Raw genomic sequence first — 21,675 nt, forward strand, 5'->3', positions numbered from 1 at the left:
CAACCTGCACATGTCCTCTACTGTATGATTATTGTTATTGTTCAATGTATGGTTATTTTGACCCTTGGTAATTGTTGTTACTGTTGTCCCGTTGACAATTTTGATTCTTATTATTTTCATATTGTAAAATTGTAAATATCCAAAGTAAGCTTTGGCAATATGTACATTGTTACGTCATGCCAATAAAGCAAATTGAATTGGCAGAGAGACAGAGAGACAGAGAGACAGAGAGACGAGAGACGACACTACTATCTACCCTATCAGGAGTGACCATCTCTACTCCTGGAAAGCCACTAGGTGTGCAGGGTATTGTTTCAACCCTGCAGTAAAACACCTGATTCAGCTAATCATGGTCCTGGTAAGATCACTAGCAGAACATTTGCAGAAACTCCTGTGAGAGGGTAGCTCCCAGGATGAGGGTTGGGCATATCAAGAGTAAATCAAATATGGATTAAATAGAATCACCAGAGCAAAGACAAACATAACACCCGCATAGAATTAAAATATGGAAAACAGAACCAGCATGATTACATAAACTAAATGAAAATGGAGGAAATAACAGCACACAGAGCAGTATGATAACCATGCACCAAACTACAGATGTAGGATCTTAACTTGAGCCAGTTTGCTACAGCAGGAAAATAATCCTGCAAGGTTTGATACATTTTTCTTAAAATCTGCCCAGTGTTTTCCAGATATCTATGAAATATTAATCTATAATTACTTACAATGTAAGTGAAATAGTGGGGTTTTTGAAGTTTCATTTTTGTCCCATTTATGCTTTGGCCACAAATACTAGTATATGATGAGTCAACCTCAGTATTTGGATATGAGTTAATATTAACTTTTAAAAGTGAAAATACAAACTTCAGAAGCCTTTTTAAACCTCAAATACATTACAAGTTTTAAAGTTTACCTACAAAAAGTTGATCAAATGAAGATCCTACACCTGTACCATAGTACTGTCTCTAGTGGATAGGGCATTTTAATTGGGGAGGGACTTGAAGACCATACAGTACGAACATGAGCTCTTATGCTCTTTTTTCCTCTGCCGTCTCTTCATCATGGAGTTGCGTGGACTCATGGGGACAGCTGTACGGGGCAGGGTACTGGAGATCTGGCTGGTCGACCCAGGACCTGATGTGGTGGTGGTGGTGGAACCAGGGGAGAAGTTGGTCGACACTAGGGCTGGAGAGAGAGAGAGAGAGAGAGAGAGAGAGAGAGAGAGAGAGAGAGAGAGAGAGAGAGAGAGAGTGAAAGGTAGACAGAGAGAGTGAAAGGTAGACAGAGAGAGAGAGAGAAACAGAGACGGAGCTGCATTTCCTGACAAAATGTCAAAATATAAAACAATTAGAGAATGTAATTTCCCCAAATTTGAAACCCTTATTGAAGGTTTCAAAGACCTCTCTCATGAGAATAGGCTACCCGTCCTGTTGGGGGAGGAAGCAGAGAGCTGTGGGTTGGCAGTGCACTACATTGCTGCCTGCCATAAGTTGAGGGACAGTGTCTGACAGACCAATCAACCTGCACATGTCCTCTACTGTATGCTTATTGTTATTGTTCAATGTATGGTTATTTTGACCCTTGGTTATTGTTGTTACTGTTGTCCCGTTGACAGTTTTGATTCTTATTATTTTCATATTGTAAATATCCAAAGTAAGCTTTGAAGTTGAATTGAATTGAGAAAAACAGAGTGAGAGAGAGATGAGGGAAAGAAGAGTCACTAAGTGTAACACCCTGGCCATAGAGAGGTTTTTTTTGTTATCTATTTTGGTTAGGCCAGGGTGTTACATGGGTGGGCGTTCTGTGTTTATTTTTCTATGTTGGTTTGTTTCTTTGGTTGGCCGTGTGTGGCTCCCAATCAGGAACAGCTGTAGTTCGTTGTTGCTGATTGGGAGTCATACATAGGCCGCTCGTTCTTCCTTTGGGGTTTGTGGTTGATTGTTTTCTGTTTAGAGTATTTCCTGACAGGACTGTTTTGCTGTCATCTTGTTTATTTTTGTAGTGTTCTCTTTTTCAATTACATTTCAAGATGAACACACATCCTCCGCTGCACCTTGTTTTCATTACTACGACAGCCATTACACTAAAGCTGCAGAGAGAAGGAGAGAAGTCATTTAAAATAGTGTCTGCTAATTGGCATACTGTATATACTCAGAATTAATATATACTGCTCAAACAAATTAAGGGAACATTTAAACAACACAATGTAACTCCAAGTCAATCACACTTCTGTGAAATCAAACTGTCCACTTAGGAAGCATAACTGATTGACAATAAATTTCACATGCTGCTGTGTAAATGGAATAGACAACAGGTGGAAATTAAAGGCAATAAGCAAGACACCCCCAATAAAGGAGTGGTTCTGCAGGTGGAGACCACAGACCACTTCTCAGTTCCTATGCTTCCTGGCTGATGTTTTGGTCACTTTTGAATGCTGGCGGTGCTTTCAATCTAGTGGTTGCATGAGACGGAGTCTACAACCCACACAAGTGGCTCAGGTAGTGCAGCTCATCCAGGATGGCACATCAATGCGAGCTGTGGCAAGAAGGTTTGCTGTGTCTGTCAGCGTAGTGTTCAGAGCATGGAGGCGCTACCAGGAGACAGGCCAGTACATCAGGAGACGTGGAGGAGGCCGTAGGAGGGCAACAACCCAGCAGCAGGACCGCTACCTCCGCCTTTGTGCAAGGAGGAGCAGGAGGACCACTGCCAGAGCCCTGCAAAATGACCTCCAGCAGGCCACAAATGTGCATGTGTCTGCTCAAACGGTCAGAAACAGACTCCATGAGGGTGGTATGAGGGCCCGACGTCCACAGGTGGGGGTTGTGCTTACAGCCCAACACCGTGCAGGACGTTTGGCATTTGCCAGAGAACACCAAGATTGGCAAATTCGCCACTGGCGCCCTGTGCTCTTCACAGATGAAAGCAGGTTCACACTGAGCACGTGACAGACGTGACAGAGTCTGGAGACGCCGTGGAGAACGTTCTGCTGCCTGCAACATCCTCCAGCATGACCGGTTTGGCGGTGGGTCAGTCATGGTGTGGGGTGGCATTTCTTTGGGGGGCCGCACAGCCTTCCATGTGCTCGCCAGAGGTAGCCTGACTGCCATTAGGTACCGAGATGAGATCCTCAGACTCCTTGTGAGACCATATGCTGGTGCGGTTGGCCCTGGGTTCCTCCTAATGCAAGACAATGCCAGACCTCATGTGGCTGGAGTGTGTCAGCAGTTCCTGCAAGAGGAAGGCATTGATGCTATGGACTGGCCCGCCCGTTCCCCAGACCTGAATCCAATTGAGCACATCTGGGACATCATGTCTCGCTCCATCCACCAATGCCACGTTGCACCACAGACTGTCCAGGAGTTGGTGGATGCTTTAGTCCAGGTCTGGGAGGAGATCCCTGTCACGACTGTCTTCGTCTTCTGACGATATTGCGAAATCGTCGTCTGAAAATGTAGACCAATACGCAGCGGATGTCGTGTTCATTTTTTTATTGAATTAATTGCTCACGTGAACACTATACAAAAAATAATAAACAATGACAGTGCAACAGTTTTGCAGGCTATCCTAACGCAGTGCAAAAACTATCTCCCACAACAGACAAACACAAACACACCCTCATATATGGGACTATCAATCAAAGGCCAATAGACAACACCTGCCTTCAATTGAGAGTCCCAACCCCAATGAACCCAAACATAGAAACAGACACACTAGACTCAACATAGAATTACATAAACATAGATCATAAACCAAAACCCGGAAATACTAAATCAAACGCCCTTTTACCAAAACACCACCCCGAACCACATAAAACAAATACCCTCTGCCACGTCCTGACCAAACTACAATAACAATTAACCCTTATACTGGCCAGGACGTGACAGTACCCCCCCCTTAAAGGTGCTAACCCCGGAAGCACCTTAAAAAAAAAAAAAAAAACAATAACCCCAAACAACAAAAACTAAAATTTCCCCCCTACTAAAGGGAGAGAAGGGAGGGTGGCTGCCGTCAACGACGGCACTGTGCTACACCCCCCCTCCCCAACCCACCTATATCTGGAGGTGGCTCTGGTTCTGGCCGTTCCAGGCAGTCGGGCCACTCTGGCAGCTCGGGGCAGTCGGGCCACTCTGGCAGCTCGGGGCAGTCTGGCAGCTCGGGGCAGTCTGGCAGCTCGGGGCAGTCGGGGCAGTCTGGCAGCTCGGGCCACTCTGGCAGCTCGGGGCAGTCGGGGCAGTCTGGCAGCTCGGGGCAGTCTGGCAGCTCGGGGCAGTCTGGGCAGTCGGGGCAGTCTGGCCACTCTGGCAGCTCGGGGCAGTCTGGCCACTCTGGCAGCTCGGGGCAGTCTGGCCACTCTGGCAGCTCGGGGCAGTCTGGCCACTCTGGCAGCTCGGGGCAGTCTGGCCACTCTGGCAGCTCGGGGCAGTCTGGCCACTCTGGCAGCTCGGGGCAGTCTGGCCACTCTGGCAGCTCCTGACTAGTGGGTGGCTCTGGCGACTCCTCACTGACGGGCGGCTCTGGCGATTCCTCACTGACGGGCGGCACTGGTGACTGTTGACTGGCGGGCAGCTCTGGTGACTGTTGACTGGCGGGCAGCTCTGGTGACTGTTGACTGGCGGGCAGCTCTGGTGACTGTTGACTGGCGGGCAGCTCTGGTGACTGTTGACTGGCGGGCAGCTCTGGTGGCTGTTGACTGGCGGGCAGCTCTGGTGACTGTTGACTGGCGAGGCTGGGTTTACGCACTTGAAGCCTGGTGCGTGGTGCTGGTACTGGGCGTACCAGATTGGGAACACGCACCTCCAGGCTAGTGCGGAGAGCGGGAACAGGACGAGTCGGACTGGGTTGACGCACTTCCGGGTCCGCACGAGAGACAGGAGCTGGAAACCCAGGGCTATGGAGGCGCACAGGCGGTCTTGATCTTACCTCCTGCACAACCCGTCCTGGATGGATGGAACTAGTAGCCCTACACGAGCGGGGTGCTTGTACAGGGCGGACTGGGTTGTGCAGGGGCCTGATGGTAGCCGTGCGTAGAGCGGGAGTTGGGTAGCCTGGTCCTCGGAGGCGTACCGACGACCAGATGCGCTGCGCAGGCATCCTCCTACCAGGCTGGATGCCCGCTCTAGCACGGCACCTGCGAGGGGCTGGAATAACGCGCACCGGACTGTGCGTGCGTATGGGTGAGATAGTGCGCTCCTCAGCGATACATGGCGCTCTCCACCTCATACGCTCCTCCATAAAACCACGGGTAGCTGGCTTCCGGCTCTTCCTAGGCCTAGCCAAACTACCCGTGTGCCCCCCCCAAAAAAATTATTGGGGGTGCCTCTCGTGCTTCGTGTCCCTCGGAAACGTTCCCGGTCCATACCAGCCTTACTCCATGGGCCTTCTCCGGCCATATCCTGCTCCCATGTCCATCTCTCCCCATAGTCCGTATCCTGAGCGTGCTGCTCCTCTCTCCGCTGCTTGGTCTTGGTTTGGTGGGAGATTCTGTCACGACTGTCTTCGTCTTCTGACGATATAGCGAAATCGTCGTCTGAAAATGTAGACCAATACGCAGCGGATGTCGTGTTCATTTTTGAATTTAATTAATTGCTCACGTGAACACTATACAAAAAATAATAAACAATGACAGTGCAACAGTTTTGCAGGCTATCCTAACGCAGTGCAAAAACAATCTCCCACAACAGACAAACACAAACACACTCTCATATATGGGACTCTCAATCAAAGGCCAATAGACAACACCTGCCTTCAATTGAGAGTCCCAACCCCAATGAACCCAAACATAGAAACAGACACACTAGACTCAACATAGAATTACATAAACATAGATCATAAACCAAAACCCGGAAATAGTAAATCAAACGCCCTCTTACCAAAACACCACCCCGAACCACATAAAACAAATACCCTCTGCCACGTCCTGACCAAACTACAATAACAATTAACCCTTATACTGGCCAGGACGTGACAATCCCTCAGGAGACCATCCGCCACCTCATCAGGAGCATGCCCAGGCGTTGTAGGGAGGTCATACAGGCACGTGGAGGCCACACACACTACTGAGCCTCATTTTGATTTGTTTTAAGGACATTACATCAAAGTTGGATCAGCCTGTAGTGTGGTTTTCCACTTTAATTTTGAGTGTGACTCCAAATCCAGACCTCCATGAGTTGATAAATTGGATTTCCATTGATTATTTTTGTGTGATTTTGTTGTCAGCACATTCAACTATGTAAAGAAAAAAGTATTTAATAAGATTATTTCTTTCATTCAGATCTAGGATGTGTTGTTTAAGTGTTCCCTTTATTTTTTTGAGCAGTGTATATTATATTATATTAAGGCTGGAGATAAAGAGTCAGATGGACACTAAGTCAGTAGAGTGAGGGAGAGACTAAAGTCACGTAGAAAGTGACTTCTCATGGACACTAGGGCAGTAGGGAGATAGAGAGACTAAAGTCATCATAGATACCGACTCTGGGTGGACACTAGGGGACTAGGGTAAGGGAGAGACTAAAGTCACGTAGAAACTGACTCGGTGGACACTACGACTAAGACAGTCACAGCACAGACCAGACACAGACACAAGGTATAGCTACATTTCCGGTAGTGTGAGAGAAAAGGTATGGCACACAAAGCACAGACACAGAAAGACGTAGAAACAGAAGCAGAGGCGATACTTACATTTGCAGTACTCCTGTGTGCTGGAGGGGTTGGAGGAAGTGGTCCAGGTATTAGTGTTGGTCTTACAGTGAGAGGAGGGTTGCTGGGGGGGACAGTAATTCACACAGGGGTCCCACGAGTGGGGGTTGTCACTCTTCTGAACCTTCACTGAAACACAGAGTGGAAGAAGCGGAGAGAAGTGTGAAACACAGAGAAGTGGGAGGAGAGGAGAGAAGTAGTAGTATAGCAGTAGTCTAGTAGTATAGTAGTAGTCTAGTAGTATAGTAGTATAGTAGTAGTCTAGTAGTATAGCAGTAGTCTAGTAGTATAGTAGTAGTCTAGTAGTATAGTAGTAGTCCAGTAGTATAGTAGTAGTCTAGTAGTATAGTAGTCTAGTAGTACAGTAGCAGTCTAGTAGTAGTCTAGTAGTAGTCTAGTAGTATAGTAGTAGTCTAGTAGTAGTCCAGTAGTATAGTTGTAGTATAGTAGTCTAGTAGTAGTCTAGTAGTATAGTAGTAGTATAGTTGTAGTATAGTCGTCTAGTAGTAGTCTATTAGTAGTCTAGTAGTAGTCTTGTAGTATAGTAGTAGTCTAGTGGTAAAGTAGTAGTATAGTAGTAGTCTAGTAGTAGTCCAGTAGTATAGTTGTAGTATAGTAGTCTAGTAGTAGTCTAGTAGTATAGTAGTAGTATAGTTGTAGTCTAGTGGTAAAGTAGTAGTATAGTAGTAGTCTAGTAGTAGTCTGGTAGTATAGTAGTAGTCTAGTAGTGGTCTAGTAGTATAGTAGTAGTCTAGTAGTAGTCTAGTAGTAGTATAGTAGTAGTATAGTAGTAGTCTAGTAGTAGTCTTGTAGAAGTCTTGTAGAAGTCTTGTAGTAGTCTAGTAGTAGTCTAGTAGTAGTCTATTAGTATAGTAGTAGTCTAGTAGTCTAGTAGTAGTCCAGTAGTAGTCTAGTAGTAGTCTAGTAGTGGTCTAGTAGTGTTCTAGTAGTCTAGTAGTAGTCTAGTAGTAGTAGTCTAGTAGTAGTCTAGTAGTGTTCTAGTAGTCCAGTAGTAGTCTAGAGGTCTAGTAGTAGTCTAGTAGTCTAGTAGTGGTCTAGTAGTTGTCTAGTAGTAGTCTAGTAGTGTTCTAGTAGTATAGTAGTAGTCTAGTAGTATAGTAGTAGTCTAGTAGTCTAGTAGTGTTCTAGTAGTAGTCTAGTAGTGTTCTAGTAGTAGTCTAGTAGTGTTCTAGTAGTAGTAATCTAGTAGTCTAGTAGTGTTCTAGTAGTAGTCTAGTAGTAGTCTAGTAGTGTTCTAGTAGTATAGTAGTAGTCTAGTAGTCTAGTAGTGTTCTAGTAGTAGTCTAGTACTAGTCTAGTAGTAGTCTAGTAGTGGTCTAGTAGTAGTCTAGTAGTAGGCTAGTAGTAGGCTAGTAGTAGTCTAGTAGTTGTCTAGTAGTAGTCTAGTAGTGGTCTAGTAGTGGTCTAGTAGTAGTCTAGTAGTAGTCTAGTAGTCTAGTAGTGCTCTAGTAGTAGTCTAGTAGTACTATAGTAGTAGTCTAATGGTTACTACAGGATTCCATATGTGTTATTTTATAGTTTTGATGTATTCACTACTATTCTACAATGTAGAAAATTGTAGAAATAAAGAAAAACCCTTATATGAGTAGGTGTTCTAAAACTTTTGACCGGTAGTATATAAATCATAACCATTGCAGAATAAATTCCTCAACCTTTTCTCGCCATGTTGAGACAGTTGAGTTCATATTCCGCAAGTAGCCTTCCATGCGCATCTCTCATTTAATTGGGGCTATTGATAGGCTATTATCATTTAAGGTTTTTTCTCTATTTCTCAAGGAGCGCAGGTTATAACATACAGTAGAATTTAACGGGTGAACTGACAGTTGTAAGTATCATCCCTCTCTGCGGATGACTTCGTCAACCATTTTGAAAAGAAGGTTGACGATATCCGATCCTCGTTTGCTAAGTCAAACGACACCGCTGGTCCTGCTCACACTGCCCTACCCTGTGCTTTGACCTCTTTCTCCCCTCTCTCTCCAGATGAAATCTCGCGTCTTGTGACGGCCGGCCGCCCAACAACCTGCCCACTTGACCCTGTTCTCTTCTCCAGACCATTTCCAGAGACCTTCTCCCCTTCCTCACCTCGCTCATCAACTCATCCTTGACTGCTGGCTACGTCCCTTCCGTCTTCAAGAGAGTGAGAGTTGCACCCCTTCTGAAAAAATCTACACTCGATCCCTCCGATGTCAACAACTACAGACCAGTATCCCTTCTTTCTTTTCTCTCCAAAACTCTTGAACGTGCCGTCCTTGGCCAGCTCTCCTGCTATCTCTCTCAGAATGACCTTCTTGATCCTAATCAGTCAGGTTTCAAGACTGGGCATTCAACTGACTGCTCTTCTCTGTGTCACGGAGGCTCTCCGCACTGCTAAAGCTAACTCTCTCTCCTCTGCTCTCATCCTTCTAGACCTATCTGCTGCCTTTGATACTGTGAACCATCAGATCCTCCTCTCCACCCTCTCCGAGTTGGGCATCTCCGGCGCGGCCCACGCTTGGATTGCGTCCTACCTGACAGGTCGCTCCTACCAGGTGGCGTGGCGAGAATCTGTCTCCGCACCATGCGCTCTCACCACTGGTGTCCCCCAGGGCTCTGTTCTAGGCCCTCTCCTATTCTCGCTATACACCAAGTCACTTGGCTCTGTCATATCCTCACATGGTCTCTCCTATCATTGCTATGCAGACGACACACAATTAATCTTCTCCTTTCCCCCTTCTGATAACCAGGCGGCGAATCGCATCTCTGCATGTCTGTCAGACATATCAGTGTGGATGACGGATCACCACCTCAAGCTGAACCTCGGCAAGACGGAGCTGCTCTTCCTCCCGGGGAAGGACTGCCCGTTCCATGATCTCGCCATCACGGTTGACAACTCCCTTGTGTCCTCCTCCCAGAGTGCTAAGAACCTTGGCGTGATCCTGGACAACACCCTGTCGTTCTCCACTAATATCAAGGCGGTGACCCGATCCTGTAGGTTCATGCTCTACAACATTCGCAGAGTACGACCCTGCCTCACACAGGAAGCGGCGCAGGTCCTAATCCAGGCACTTGTCATCTCCCGTCTGGATTACTGCAACTCGCTGTTGCCTGGGCTCCCTGCCTGTGCCATTAAACCCCTACAACTCATCCAGAACGCCGCAGCCCGTCTGGTGTTAAACCTTCCCAAGTTCTCTCACGTCACCCCGCTCCTCCGCTCTCTCCACTGGCTTCCAGTTGAAGCTCGCATCTGCTACAAGACCATGGTGATTGCCTACGGAGCTGTGAAGGGAACGGCACCTCCATACCTTCAGGCTCTGATCAGGCCCTACACCCAAACAAGGGCACTGCGTTCATCCACCTCTGGCCTGCTGGCCCCCCTACCTCTGAGGAAGCACAGTTCCCGCTCAGCCCAGTCAAAACTGTTCGCTGCTCTGGCACCCCAATGGTGGAACAAGCTCCCTCACGACGCCAGGACAGCGGAGTCAATCACCACCTTCCGGAGACACCTGAAACCCCACCTCTTTAAGGAATACCTAGGATAGGATAAAGTAATCCTTCTAACCCCCCCCCCCCCCCCCCCCCCCCTTAAAAGATTTAGATGCACTATTGTAAAGTGGTTGTTCCACTGGATATCATAAGGTGAATGCATCAATTTGTAAGTCGCTCTGGATAAGAGCGTCTGCTAAATGACTTAAATGTAAATGTAAGTAGGCCTACTGTAGTTTTCATTTTTTATTTTTGAGTAGACAATGTTACAGAATTCTTGGGCAATGCAGCATATTTCGGTTCAGGAAAAAGTGAATGCAAAACATTACTGCATTCAAATGATCTGTTTACAGGTCCACAATTATTTGCAAATTTTTCTGTCTTTCAAAAATGGTCAGATAGAGTAATTGTCGCTTCAAAAGAAAACATTCTGCCAACACCTCCAAAGACATTTGATCAAGTTCGCCATTTCTATTTCCTTTAGATACTGTCTTAGCCTAATTCCAATACTTCCAAAGTATACAGCAAATAAGGGCATTTTTTTGTCACCATAAAAGGTGAATTGTGGGCATTATTCAGGAGAGTTATGATGCTCGTTCGCGACAGCTTTTTTTAAAAACAAGTCTGATTTATAACATCAGACATGTGTATGTACGGCATGAGGCAAGTTTATGAATCTCAATTTTTGGCGCATGCAGATATTTAGTGTTAAATGTAAATTTCACTGCACAGAAACACATAGATGTTTTTATTTTATTTATCAGGTGACAACTATTTTACTTCTGTACCTTCAACCAGTCTGAAATAGCACCAACCCACCTGGACTGGACTGGAGCTGAGTGTTTCCAGTTTACAACTAATCAAAATATTCTCGTATTTAGCCGAGCTGGCTCTGGCAGGGGCTGTGGCTCTACAGCCGATGTGTGGCATGATTCTCGGGCGCTGCGCTACTCTGTTCTGCTCTGTTCTGTTCTGCTCTGAAGGATTAAATGAAGACAGGCTAAGCCCCATCTTTCTCTCTTTTCTCTCTCTCTCTCTCCTCTCTCTCTCTCTCTCTCTCTCTCTCTCTCTCTCTCTCTCTCTCTCTCTCTCTCTCTCTCTCTCTCTCTCTCTCTCTCTCTCTCTCTCTCTCTCTCTCTCTCTCTCTCTCTCTCTCTCTCTCTCTCTCTCTCTCTCTCTCTCTCTCTCTCTCTCTCTCTCTCTCTCCTCTCTCCCTCTCTCTCTGCCTCTCTCTCTCTCTGCTTCTCTCGATCTCTCGCTCTGCCTCTCTCGCTCTGCCTCTCTCTCTCTCTCTCTCTCTCTCTCTCTCTCTCTCTCTCTCTCTCTCTCTCTCTCTCTCTGTCTCTCTCTCTCTGCCTCTCTCTCTCTGCCTCTCTCTCTCTGCCTCTCTCTCTCTGCTCTCTCTCTCTGCCTCTCTCTCTCTCGCTCTCTCTCAGTCTCTTTCTCTCTTTCTCTCGCTCTCTCTCTGCCTCTCTCAGCCTCTTTCTCTCCCCCTCTCTCTGCCTCTCTCAGCCTCTCTCTCCCCCCTCTCTCTGCCTCTCTCTGTCTCTCTCTCTCTGCCTCTCTCTCTCTCTGCCTCTCTCTCTCTCGCTCTCTCTCAGTCTCTTTCTCTCTCTCTCGCTCTCTCTCTCTGCCTCTCTCAGCCTCTCTCTCCCCCTCTCTCTGCCTCTCTCAACCTCTCTCTCTCTCTTTCTCTCTATCCCTCCCTCCTTGTAATTACCCTGCCAGTGTGCCTATGGCTTCAGACAGACAGGGACTTCATTAGTTACTCATAGTCAGCTCCGGCATTGTTTCACATAACAATTCATTTTCCAATCACTTCGTATTAAGGCAGGCCATTATCTCAGTAACAGGACAGGAGCAGACCTCACAGGTCTATTAAAGAGGGATTTAGCATTGACATTATTAATGTTGTGAGGAGATGAAGAAACACCTCAGGGATAGTACAATGCAATAGAACTGGCATTTCATAGGGCTTCATTCATTGTCTCATTAGCAAGCTGTGTGAGTAGGCCACCTGATGTCAATGTAATGCCTTTATTTACAAGATAGGCACTGGGAGAAGGGAAAATAATAGTCCCATTTTAAAACAAACTACAAGTTATAAATGCTTCGTATAGAAAAGGTCATGTATTGATAAGCACACTATAGAGTAGTTTTATTCTCGGTTCCCATTGTGACCGATGGGAACATACATTGCTATGCCTATAATAAAATGAACATACATTTAACTCTATTCATCAGCCCCAATATCTATACATCCTATTGACCTACACACCCCAGCCCTGTTACCCCATGCCCTAACCCTAACACCCACATGCTAACAGTCAGATTTTATAGCTACTGTAGGCAGGAATCACTTGCTGATTTAAAACTTGTGCTTAATATGGGCATACATTTTTTTTTTTTAACTCTGGTAAGAATGTTTCCGATTAACTACATGTTCACTCATTAGATGGTTTTCCAATCAAACGTGTTCGCAAATACTTAAGCATTTGGATTGATATGGATTTGCAGTTTAAAGCCCCCTTAAGGTCGATGTCACGCCCCCGCAAAAATCTACTTAGCATCATAAAAAAATCCCCATTAAAATCTGTCAGTTTAAGCTGAAGATACACTACAGTTGCACACTCTTGGTATTCTCTCAACCAGCTTAACCTGGAATGCTTTTCCAACTGTCTTGAAGTTGTTCCCACATAAGTGTTTTAAGCTGTCATCAAGGCAAAGGGTGGCTACTTTGAAGAATATAAAATATAAAATATATTTTGATTTGTTTAACACCTTTTTGGTTATTACATGATTCCATATGAGTTATTTCATAGTTGTGATGTCTTCAATGTTATTCTACAATGTAGAAAATAGTAAAAACCAAAGAAAAACCCTGGAATGAATAGGTGTGTCCAAACTTTAGACTGATACTGTATATAATAAGTTAGAGCCACTGTATTTTGCCATTTTCATATTTTTATATACCACAAGCATCATGGATTCAATGTATTAAAAAATGAAGGCACATATGTAAACTAGACACTTTAAACATATTTACAAAGAAAATATTTAAAAAATGGCAACAATGTATTTGTTTTTTTAAAAGTACACCTTAGAGATGTATGCTTGCGGTCTTGTGACCATTTTGAGAAATCATATGAAACTTCTCCAAATCATACTAGACTGTCACGACTTCCTCCATGTTCGGGCGACGTTCCGCGGTCGACGTCACCGGTCTTCTAGCCATCGCCGATCCACTTTTCATTTTCCATTTGTTTTGTCTTGTCTTCCCACACACCTGGTTTCAATCCCATCAATTACATGTTGTGTATTTACCCCTCTGTTCCCCACATGTCCTTGTCCGGTATTGTTTTTTGTAAATGCTTGTGCACGTTATGTTCTGGTGTGCGTCGGGTTATATACCCATTGGTTATTGTTCTGTAATCCGGTTGGTTTTATTTATTAAACTGAGCCGTTGGAACCACAGTTTTCGCTCTCCTGCGTCTGACTTCTCTGCCGCCAGTACACACCCCTTACAGAATACCGGACCACACTTATGGAGTCAGCAGGAGCAGGTACCCCGGTTATAGAGGTGTAGGAGCGCGTCCGGGAGCACGCAGCCATGCTCCACCATCTTGGCACCGCCATGGACCGCATTGTCCAGACAATGGACCGCTGGGAGAGACAGGGAGTTCTACCAGCAACTCCACAAGCACAACCGGGGTCTCCACTACTACCACCCGCCCGAGGGTAGAGCAGTGGGTGAGCGCCTCTTCCATCTGAAGCAGGGGACGAGTAGCGCCCAGGAGTTCGCCCTGGAGTTTCGGACCCTGGCTGCCGGCGTGGGATGGAGCGACAGGGCCCTGATCGACCATTATCGTTGCAGTCTGCGCGTGGACGTCCGTCGGGAGTTGGCCTGCAGAGACACCACCCTCACGTTCGACCAGCTGGTGGACCTGTCCATCCGGCTGGACAACCTGCTGGGTACCCGCGGACGTTCAGATCGGGGTCTGTTAGTTCCATCCCCCCGCACCCCCTCTCCGATACCCATGGAGCTGGGAGGGGCGGTGCGCAGGGAGACCGGAGGGGGTTCCAGCTCGTGCACCAACTGTGGCCGCAGAGGTCACACTGCCGGTTGGTGCCGGGTTGGTTCCTCTGGGGATCGAGGCAGCAGGCAGGGCGCTCTGGCGTCACCACAGGTGATCCAGGACCATTCTCACCCAGAGCCCTCTGTTGCACATATGTTTGTGTATGTCACTTTCCCTGAGTTTTCCCCGTATTCCCAGCATAAGGCGCTCGTCGATTTAGGCGCGCCTGGGAATTTTATTGGTAGAGCGTTCGCCCATAGTTTAGGGATCCCCATTGTTCCTGTGGCTGTGCCCGTCCCCGTTCACGCATTAGATAGTCGACCATTAGGGTCAGGGTTGATTAGGGAGGTCACCGCTCCTCTGGGCATGGTGACGCAGGGGGGTCACAAGGAGAGAATTACTCTCTTCCTTATTGACTCTCATGCGTTTCCCGTGGTGCTAGGCCTACCCTGGTTAGCTTGTCATAAACCCACTGTTTCTTGGCCACAGAGGGCTCTCACGGGGTGGTCGCGAGAGTGCTCAGGGAGGTGTTTAGGGGTTTCCGTTGATGCTACTACAGTGGAGAGTCCAGACCAGGTCTCCACCGTGCGCATTCCCCCTGAATATGCCGATTTGGCTCTCGCCTCCTCTAAAAAGAAGGCGACTCAATTACCACCCCATCGACGGGGCGATTGTGCGACAAATCTCCTGGTAGACGCTGCACTTCCCAGGAGTCACGTTTCAGCCATGCGTAATTGGCTGACTCCCACCACGGTAAAGGAGGTGCAGCGGTTCTTAGGGTTTGCCAACTACTACCGGAGGTTTATCCGGGGTTTTGGTCAGGTAGCGGCTCCCATTACCTCACTGCTGAAGGGGGGCCCGGTGCGCTTGCAGTTGTCAGCAGAGGCGGACAGGGCTTTTAGTCACCTGAGGGCTCTGTTTACCTCGGCTCCCGTGCTGGCTCATCTGGATCCCTCTTTGGCGTTCATAGTGGAGGTGGACGCGTCCGAGGCTGGGATAGGAGCTGTGCTCTCTCAGTGCTCGGGTACACCACCGAAGCTCCGCCCATGTGCCTTCTTCTCGAAGAAGCTCAGCCCGGCGGAGCAAAACAATGACGTGGGGGACCGGGAGCTGTTGGCTGTCGTCAAGGCCTTGAAGGCGTGGAGACATTGGCTTGAGGTGGCTAGACACCCTTTTCTCATCTGGACTGACCATCGTAATCTAGAGTACATCCAGGCGGCGAGGAGACTGAACCCTCGCCAGGCAAGGTGGGCCATGTTTTTCACCCATTTTGTGTTTACCCTTTCCTACAGACCAGGCTCACAGAACGTGAAGGCAGACGCATTGTCTCGGCTGTATGACACAGAGGAGCGGCCCGTGGATCCCACTCCCATACTCCCAGCCTCCTGCCTGGTGGCACTGGTAGTGTGGGAGCTGGACACGGACATTGAGCAGGCGTTACGTGCAGAGCCCGCTCCTGTCCAGTGTCTCGCTGGGCGTCTGTACTGGGCGTCTCGCTGGGCGCTGTACTGGGCGTCTCGCTGGGCGTCTCGCTGGGCGTCTGCTGTTCGTGACCAGTTGATTTATTGGGCCCACATGTCACCCTCCTCTGGTCACCCTGGGATTGGTCGGACAGTGCACTGTCTTAGTGGGAAGTACTGGTTAGTCTACCTTGGCTAAGGACGTGATGGTTTATGTTTCCTCCTGCTCGGTGTGTGCCCAGTGTAAGGCTCCAAGGCACCTGCCCAGAGGTAAGCTACACCCCTTACCCATTCCACAACGGCCTTGGTCGCACCTGTCGGTGGATTTTCTGACCGATCTTCCACTCACACAGGGTAACACTGCGATCCTGGTCGTTTTGATTATTTTCTCTAAGTCTTGTCGTCTCCTCCCTCTGCCCGGTCTCCCTACGGCCCTACAGACTGCGGAGGCGTTGTTTACGCACGTCTTCCGGCACTACGGGGTGCCTGAGGACATAATGACATCACAGTACCCCATAATGACTTCACAATACCCCATAATGACATCACAAAACCCCATAATTACAATGCGAAAACAGGTTTTTAGACATTTTTGCACATTTGTTACAAATAAAAATGTGAAATACCACATGTACATACGTTTTCAAACCCTTTACTCAGAACTTTGCTGAAGCACTTTTGGCAGCAGTTACAAGTCTTCTTGGGTATGACATTACCAGCTTGGCACACCCGTATTTGGGGAGTTTCTCCCATTCTTCTCTGCAGATCCTCTCAAGTTCTGTCAGGTTGGATGGGGAGCATTGCTGAACAGGTATTTTCAGGTCTCTCCAGAGATGTTAGATCAGGTTCAAGTCCGGGCTCTGGCTGGGCCACTCAAAGACAGTCAGAGACTTGTCCTGAAGCCACTCTTGCAATGTCTTGGCTGGGTGCTTAGGGTCGTTGTCCTGTTGGAAGGTGAACCGTCGCCCCAGTCTGAGGTCCTGAGCGCTCCGGAGCAGGATTTCATCAAGGATCTCTCTGTACTTTGCTCCGTTCATCTTTGCCTCGATCCTCACTAGTCTCCCAGTCCCTGCCGCTGAAAAACAATCCCAACAGCATGATGCTGCCATCACCATGCTTCACTGTAGGGATGGTGCCAGGTTTCCTCCAGACGTGACGCTTGGCATTCAGGCCAAAGAGTTCAATCTTGGTTTCATCAGACCAGAGAATCTTGTTTCTCATGGTCTGAGAGTCTTTAGGTGCCTTTTGACAAACTCCAAGCGGGTTGTCATGTGCCTTTCACTGAGGAGTGGCTTCCGTCTGGCCACTCTACCATAAAGGCCTGCAGAGATGGTTGTCCTGCTGCAGAGATGGTTGTCCTTCTTGAAGGTTCTCCCATCTCCACAGAGGAACTCTAGAGCTCTGTCAGAGTGACCATCGAGTTCTTGGTCACCTCCCTGACCCAATTGCTCAGTTTGGCCGGGCGGCCAGCTCTAGGAAGAGTCTTGGTGGTTCCAAACTTCTTCCATTTAAGAATGATGGAGGCCACTGTGTTCTTGGGTATCTTCAATGCTGCAGAATTTTTTAGGTACGCTTCCCCAGATCTGTGCCTCGACAGACTGTGTGTCGGAGATCTACAGACAATTCCTTCGACCTCATGACTTGGTTTCTGCTCTGACATGCACTGTCAACTGTGGGACCTTATATTGACAGGTGTGTGCCTTTCCAAATCATGTCCAATCAATTGAATTTAACAGGTGGACTCCAATCAAGTTGTAGAAATATCTCAAGGATGATCAATGGAAATGGGATGCACCTGAGCTCTGAGATCAATTTCAAGTCTCAGAGCAAAGGGTCTGAATACTTATGTAAATAAGGTATTTCTGTTTTTCATTTTTAATAGATTTTTTTTTGAAAAGCCTATTTGCATTGTGATGTCATTATGGGGTATTCTGTATAGATTGAAGAGGAAAATAATGTACATAATCCATTTTTTAATAAGATTGTAATGTAACAAAATGTGAAAAAAGTCAAGGTGTCTGTATACTTTCCGAAGGCACTATAGAGGGTTAGAGGGTTTTTTCGTCTCTATTGCCATTGTCCTAGCTGGAAGAAGATTCAGTGAATGGGGAGGTGCATTGTGAGGTAATATTGTAGAGGGAAGTGATGTAAGTAGCAAATAAGTAGCTTTAAAACGTTAGGAGAGGATGTGTTGAAATTAATGGAATGTTTTCCCCCTCTCTTTCTCTCTTCTTCTTCCTCTCTCTTTTTATCTCCCTCTCTCTATCATCCACTCTCACTTTCTCAGTCTGGCTCCTCTAAATTAGGTCACACACACACGCACGCACGGACGCGCAAACACACACACGTGCGCAAGCATGCACACATGCACACACACACACACGTACGCACACATACATACACACAAACGCAAGAAAGCACCCACACACGGCCACAAGCAAGCACGCACACACACAAACACACACGCGCACACACACACACACACACACACACACACACACACACACACACCACACACACACACACACACACACACACACACCACACACACACACACACACACACACACACACACACACACACACAGTGCATTCTCCCCTAGTAGGATACAGCGGTAGTGACAGTGACTGCTACAGTAGTCGAGATATGAATCCTCAAGGTTTTAACTCTGAAAGCCAAGAAGAAAACACAACTTTGGAAAGGAGTGTTATTTATTTTGGTTATAAACCAGCCAATCCAGTGAGTGCTAATCCTGCCTTGCTGCTCTGCTCTGCAGCTCAGGGTAAGCTCATCTGGTAGTGGTAGCTACTGTAGGATTCTCTGACGACGCACACACACACACACACACACACACACACACACACACACACACACACACACACACACACACACACACACACACACACACACACACACACACACACACACACACACACACACACACACACACACACACACACACACACACACACTCCCCATTGTGAGAGTGACTACACCAGCCAGATATGATGACCAGGGAGTCAGCTACACATGCTGAAGTGACAGTTGAAAGCTCAAATCTCATAAGAAGATTAGAACAGTCTTTTTTTTTAAGGCGACGTCAAACGTTTAATCAACCATGAGGTGAGAAGGACACGGTTCATGGTTTGAAGTTATATCACTGCTCTGATTTGTGTTGTGGATGTTAGAGAAGACAGGTGTGAAACAAATAACCTGAACAACAACAGCTACCAGGGCAATGGAGGTTGTTATGGCGTAATCACAGATGGAGAGTTATATCGGTTATATAAGATTACAGAGGGTTAGATATGAAGTTATAGGTTATATAAGGTTATAGAGGGTTAGATATAATAATCTTTGGTGTAATATATATTCAAATACAGCAGCCCAAGAAGACGGAATTGGAAAACTGTAGTATCTACCCTGTAATATCTACCCTGTATACCCTACCCTGTAGGTCTACCCTGCAGTATCTACCATGTAGTTCCTACCCTGTAGTATTTACCCTGTGGTTGCTACCCTGTGTTCAAGCTCATGAAAACTGTAGTATAGACCCTGGATGTTTCTCAATATGCATACTACCGTGCTCCACACTCTCATGTTCCAAGAGAATTCTCCGAGGACGTTCTCTTGAGTACGTTCTTGTGAGGACGAGAGTGTGGAGAACACATAAAACATTACATTTGTGATGCACTCCCCCTACTTTATTACCTCACGATGCACCTCCCCATCCACTGAACCTTCTTCCAGTCAGCACAATGACAATAGAGACAAAACAAGATATACACAAAGCAAACGCTTTACTTCATAATTAACAGATACTGTAGCTATATGTGAATTGTAATAATCTAGCTAACCAGCCAGTTAAAAAGACAAATAACCTTAACAACCTGTTGGGGCTACAGGTTAGCAATGAACCCCGAGCCGGGATTGCTAACAAGGCTGGAAATTCAAAACATCAAAAATCTAATAATTTCAATTTCTCAAACAATCAACTATTTTACACAATTTAAATGATAAACATCTCCTTAATCTAACCACATTGTTCGATTTTCAAAGAGGCTTTACGGCAAAAGCATAAAGTTAGATTATGTTAGGACAGTACATAGCCACAAAAGTACAAACATCCATTTTCAATTCAAGGTCAGGCGTCACCAAAAGCAGAAACCAGCTTGAATTATGCACTAACTTTTGTCAATCTCCATCAGATGACACTCCTAGGACATTATGTTATACAATACATGCATTTTTTGTTCCATCAAGTTCATATTTATATCCAAAAACAGCATTTTACAGTAGCATGAAATTCAGATTTTTTTCTTCTCTGAAATGCTTCCGGTGAACATAACAAAATTACTATTCGAAAACATTGGTAAATTATAATATTGTCATTCAAAGAATAATATATTATCATCTCGTAATTGCTACCGAATGGCCAGATCTCAAAATAACTTTACTGGGAAATCACATTTTGCAATAAACGGGGTGCTATGCTAAGAACAACAGGCTATGCTATACAGTTAGCATCATCTAAAATCGATAATAACATTGTAAATATCCCCTTACCTTTGATTATCTCCATCAGAAGACTGGCATCCCAGGTCCGGAAGGCATCACAGGTCCGGAACAAATGTGGTTTCTTTTGACAAAGTTCATAATTTATGTCCAAATAACACCAAGTACTTAGCGTTCATTATGCTCCCACAAAACGTGGTGGGGGACTGTAAAATCACGCCGAAAAGCTAAAAAAAACTAGTAAATAATCTATTTCTGTTCGTTCAAACATGTCAAATGTTGTTTAGCATTAATCTTTTGGTCCATTTTTAACGTTAAACATCAGTAATATTTTCACACAACCTATCCTATGTCGAGATAAACAATGAAGACAAAACTCACGTTTCTCAGATTTATGCGCAGGCGCAAAAAAATGAAGTGATGACATGTCAACTTCCTCGGATTCTAATTTGCTCTCTGTTTATCATAGACGCTTCAAATAACTTTATAAAGATCGTTGACATCTAGTGGAAGCCGTAGGTGTTGCGAAATGAATCCTTTCTCACTATGGTATCTATAAAACAATGACACTAAATAGTACAGTCACAAAATTCACATTTTTTTTTAAATCTATTTTTCACAGGTTTTTGCCTGCAATATGAGTTTTGTTATACTTACAGACACCATTCAAACTGTTTTAGAAAATTCAGAGTGTTTTCTATCCGAATGTGTTAATAATATGCATATCCTAGCTTCTGAGTTGGTGTAGGAGGCAGTTAAAAATGGGCACATATTTTTTTCAAAATGTCTCAATACTGCCCCCGAGCCCCAACAGGTTAAATTAATGTTATGCAACGTAGATGTCAATTAATCGTGGGTAGCTAGCTACCAATTCTTTGTGGATTGCTAGCTAGATAATACTAGCAGTAAGCAAGTTCGCGCTTTTGCCTTATTATGGGCTTGCAATCTACGCACACTACAGTGGGTATTGTAGGCATGTAAACATGCCAAAATGCATGTATTTATTAACGTTTTCAAGATACAATATTGTAGTCAGGCAACATATGAGATGTGAATGGGCAACATTTCTTTACAAAGTCTGAGTTTACTTTCTCTCGCTTCAACTCAAATAATGGCCGCCATTGATTTCAAGAAATGTTGTGTCGTTTTTACGTGTCCGTGCTCTGTTTCGCATACTTTGATTTGGACTCATGCTCTGATCTCCCGTGCTCCAGATTTTATGCTCGGAGCACTGTAGTATGCATATTGAGAAACACCCCTTGTATTCGAGGTCATGAAAACGGTAGTAAAGATCCTGTGCTCTTGTCTGGTCTGCTCTAGTCTGGTCTGCTCTAGTCTGCTGTGCTCTAGTCTGATCTGCTCTAGTCTGGTCTGCTCTAGTCTGCTCGTGCTCTAGTCTGATCTGCTCTAGTCTGCTGTGCTCTAGTCTGATCTGCTCTAGT

General features: G+C 46.1%; 1 protein-coding gene across 1 annotated transcript in view; it reads right to left on the minus strand.

Annotated features, from left to right (window-relative positions):
- grip2b (glutamate receptor interacting protein 2b) overlaps positions 1-21,675 on the minus strand; it is a 202,976-nt gene that overhangs the window by 91,768 nt on the left and 89,533 nt on the right. The window contains 2 exon segments of the mRNA XM_082967512.1: positions 1,024-1,188; positions 6,682-6,828. Of these exon segments, the coding sequence (XP_082823638.1) occupies positions 1,024-1,188; positions 6,682-6,828 (312 nt within the window).

This window comes from Salmo salar, chromosome 22 (genome assembly GCF_965601325.2).
Source record: "Salmo salar chromosome 22, fSalSal1, whole genome shotgun sequence".
Taxonomy (NCBI): Eukaryota; Metazoa; Chordata; class Actinopteri; order Salmoniformes; family Salmonidae; genus Salmo; species Salmo salar.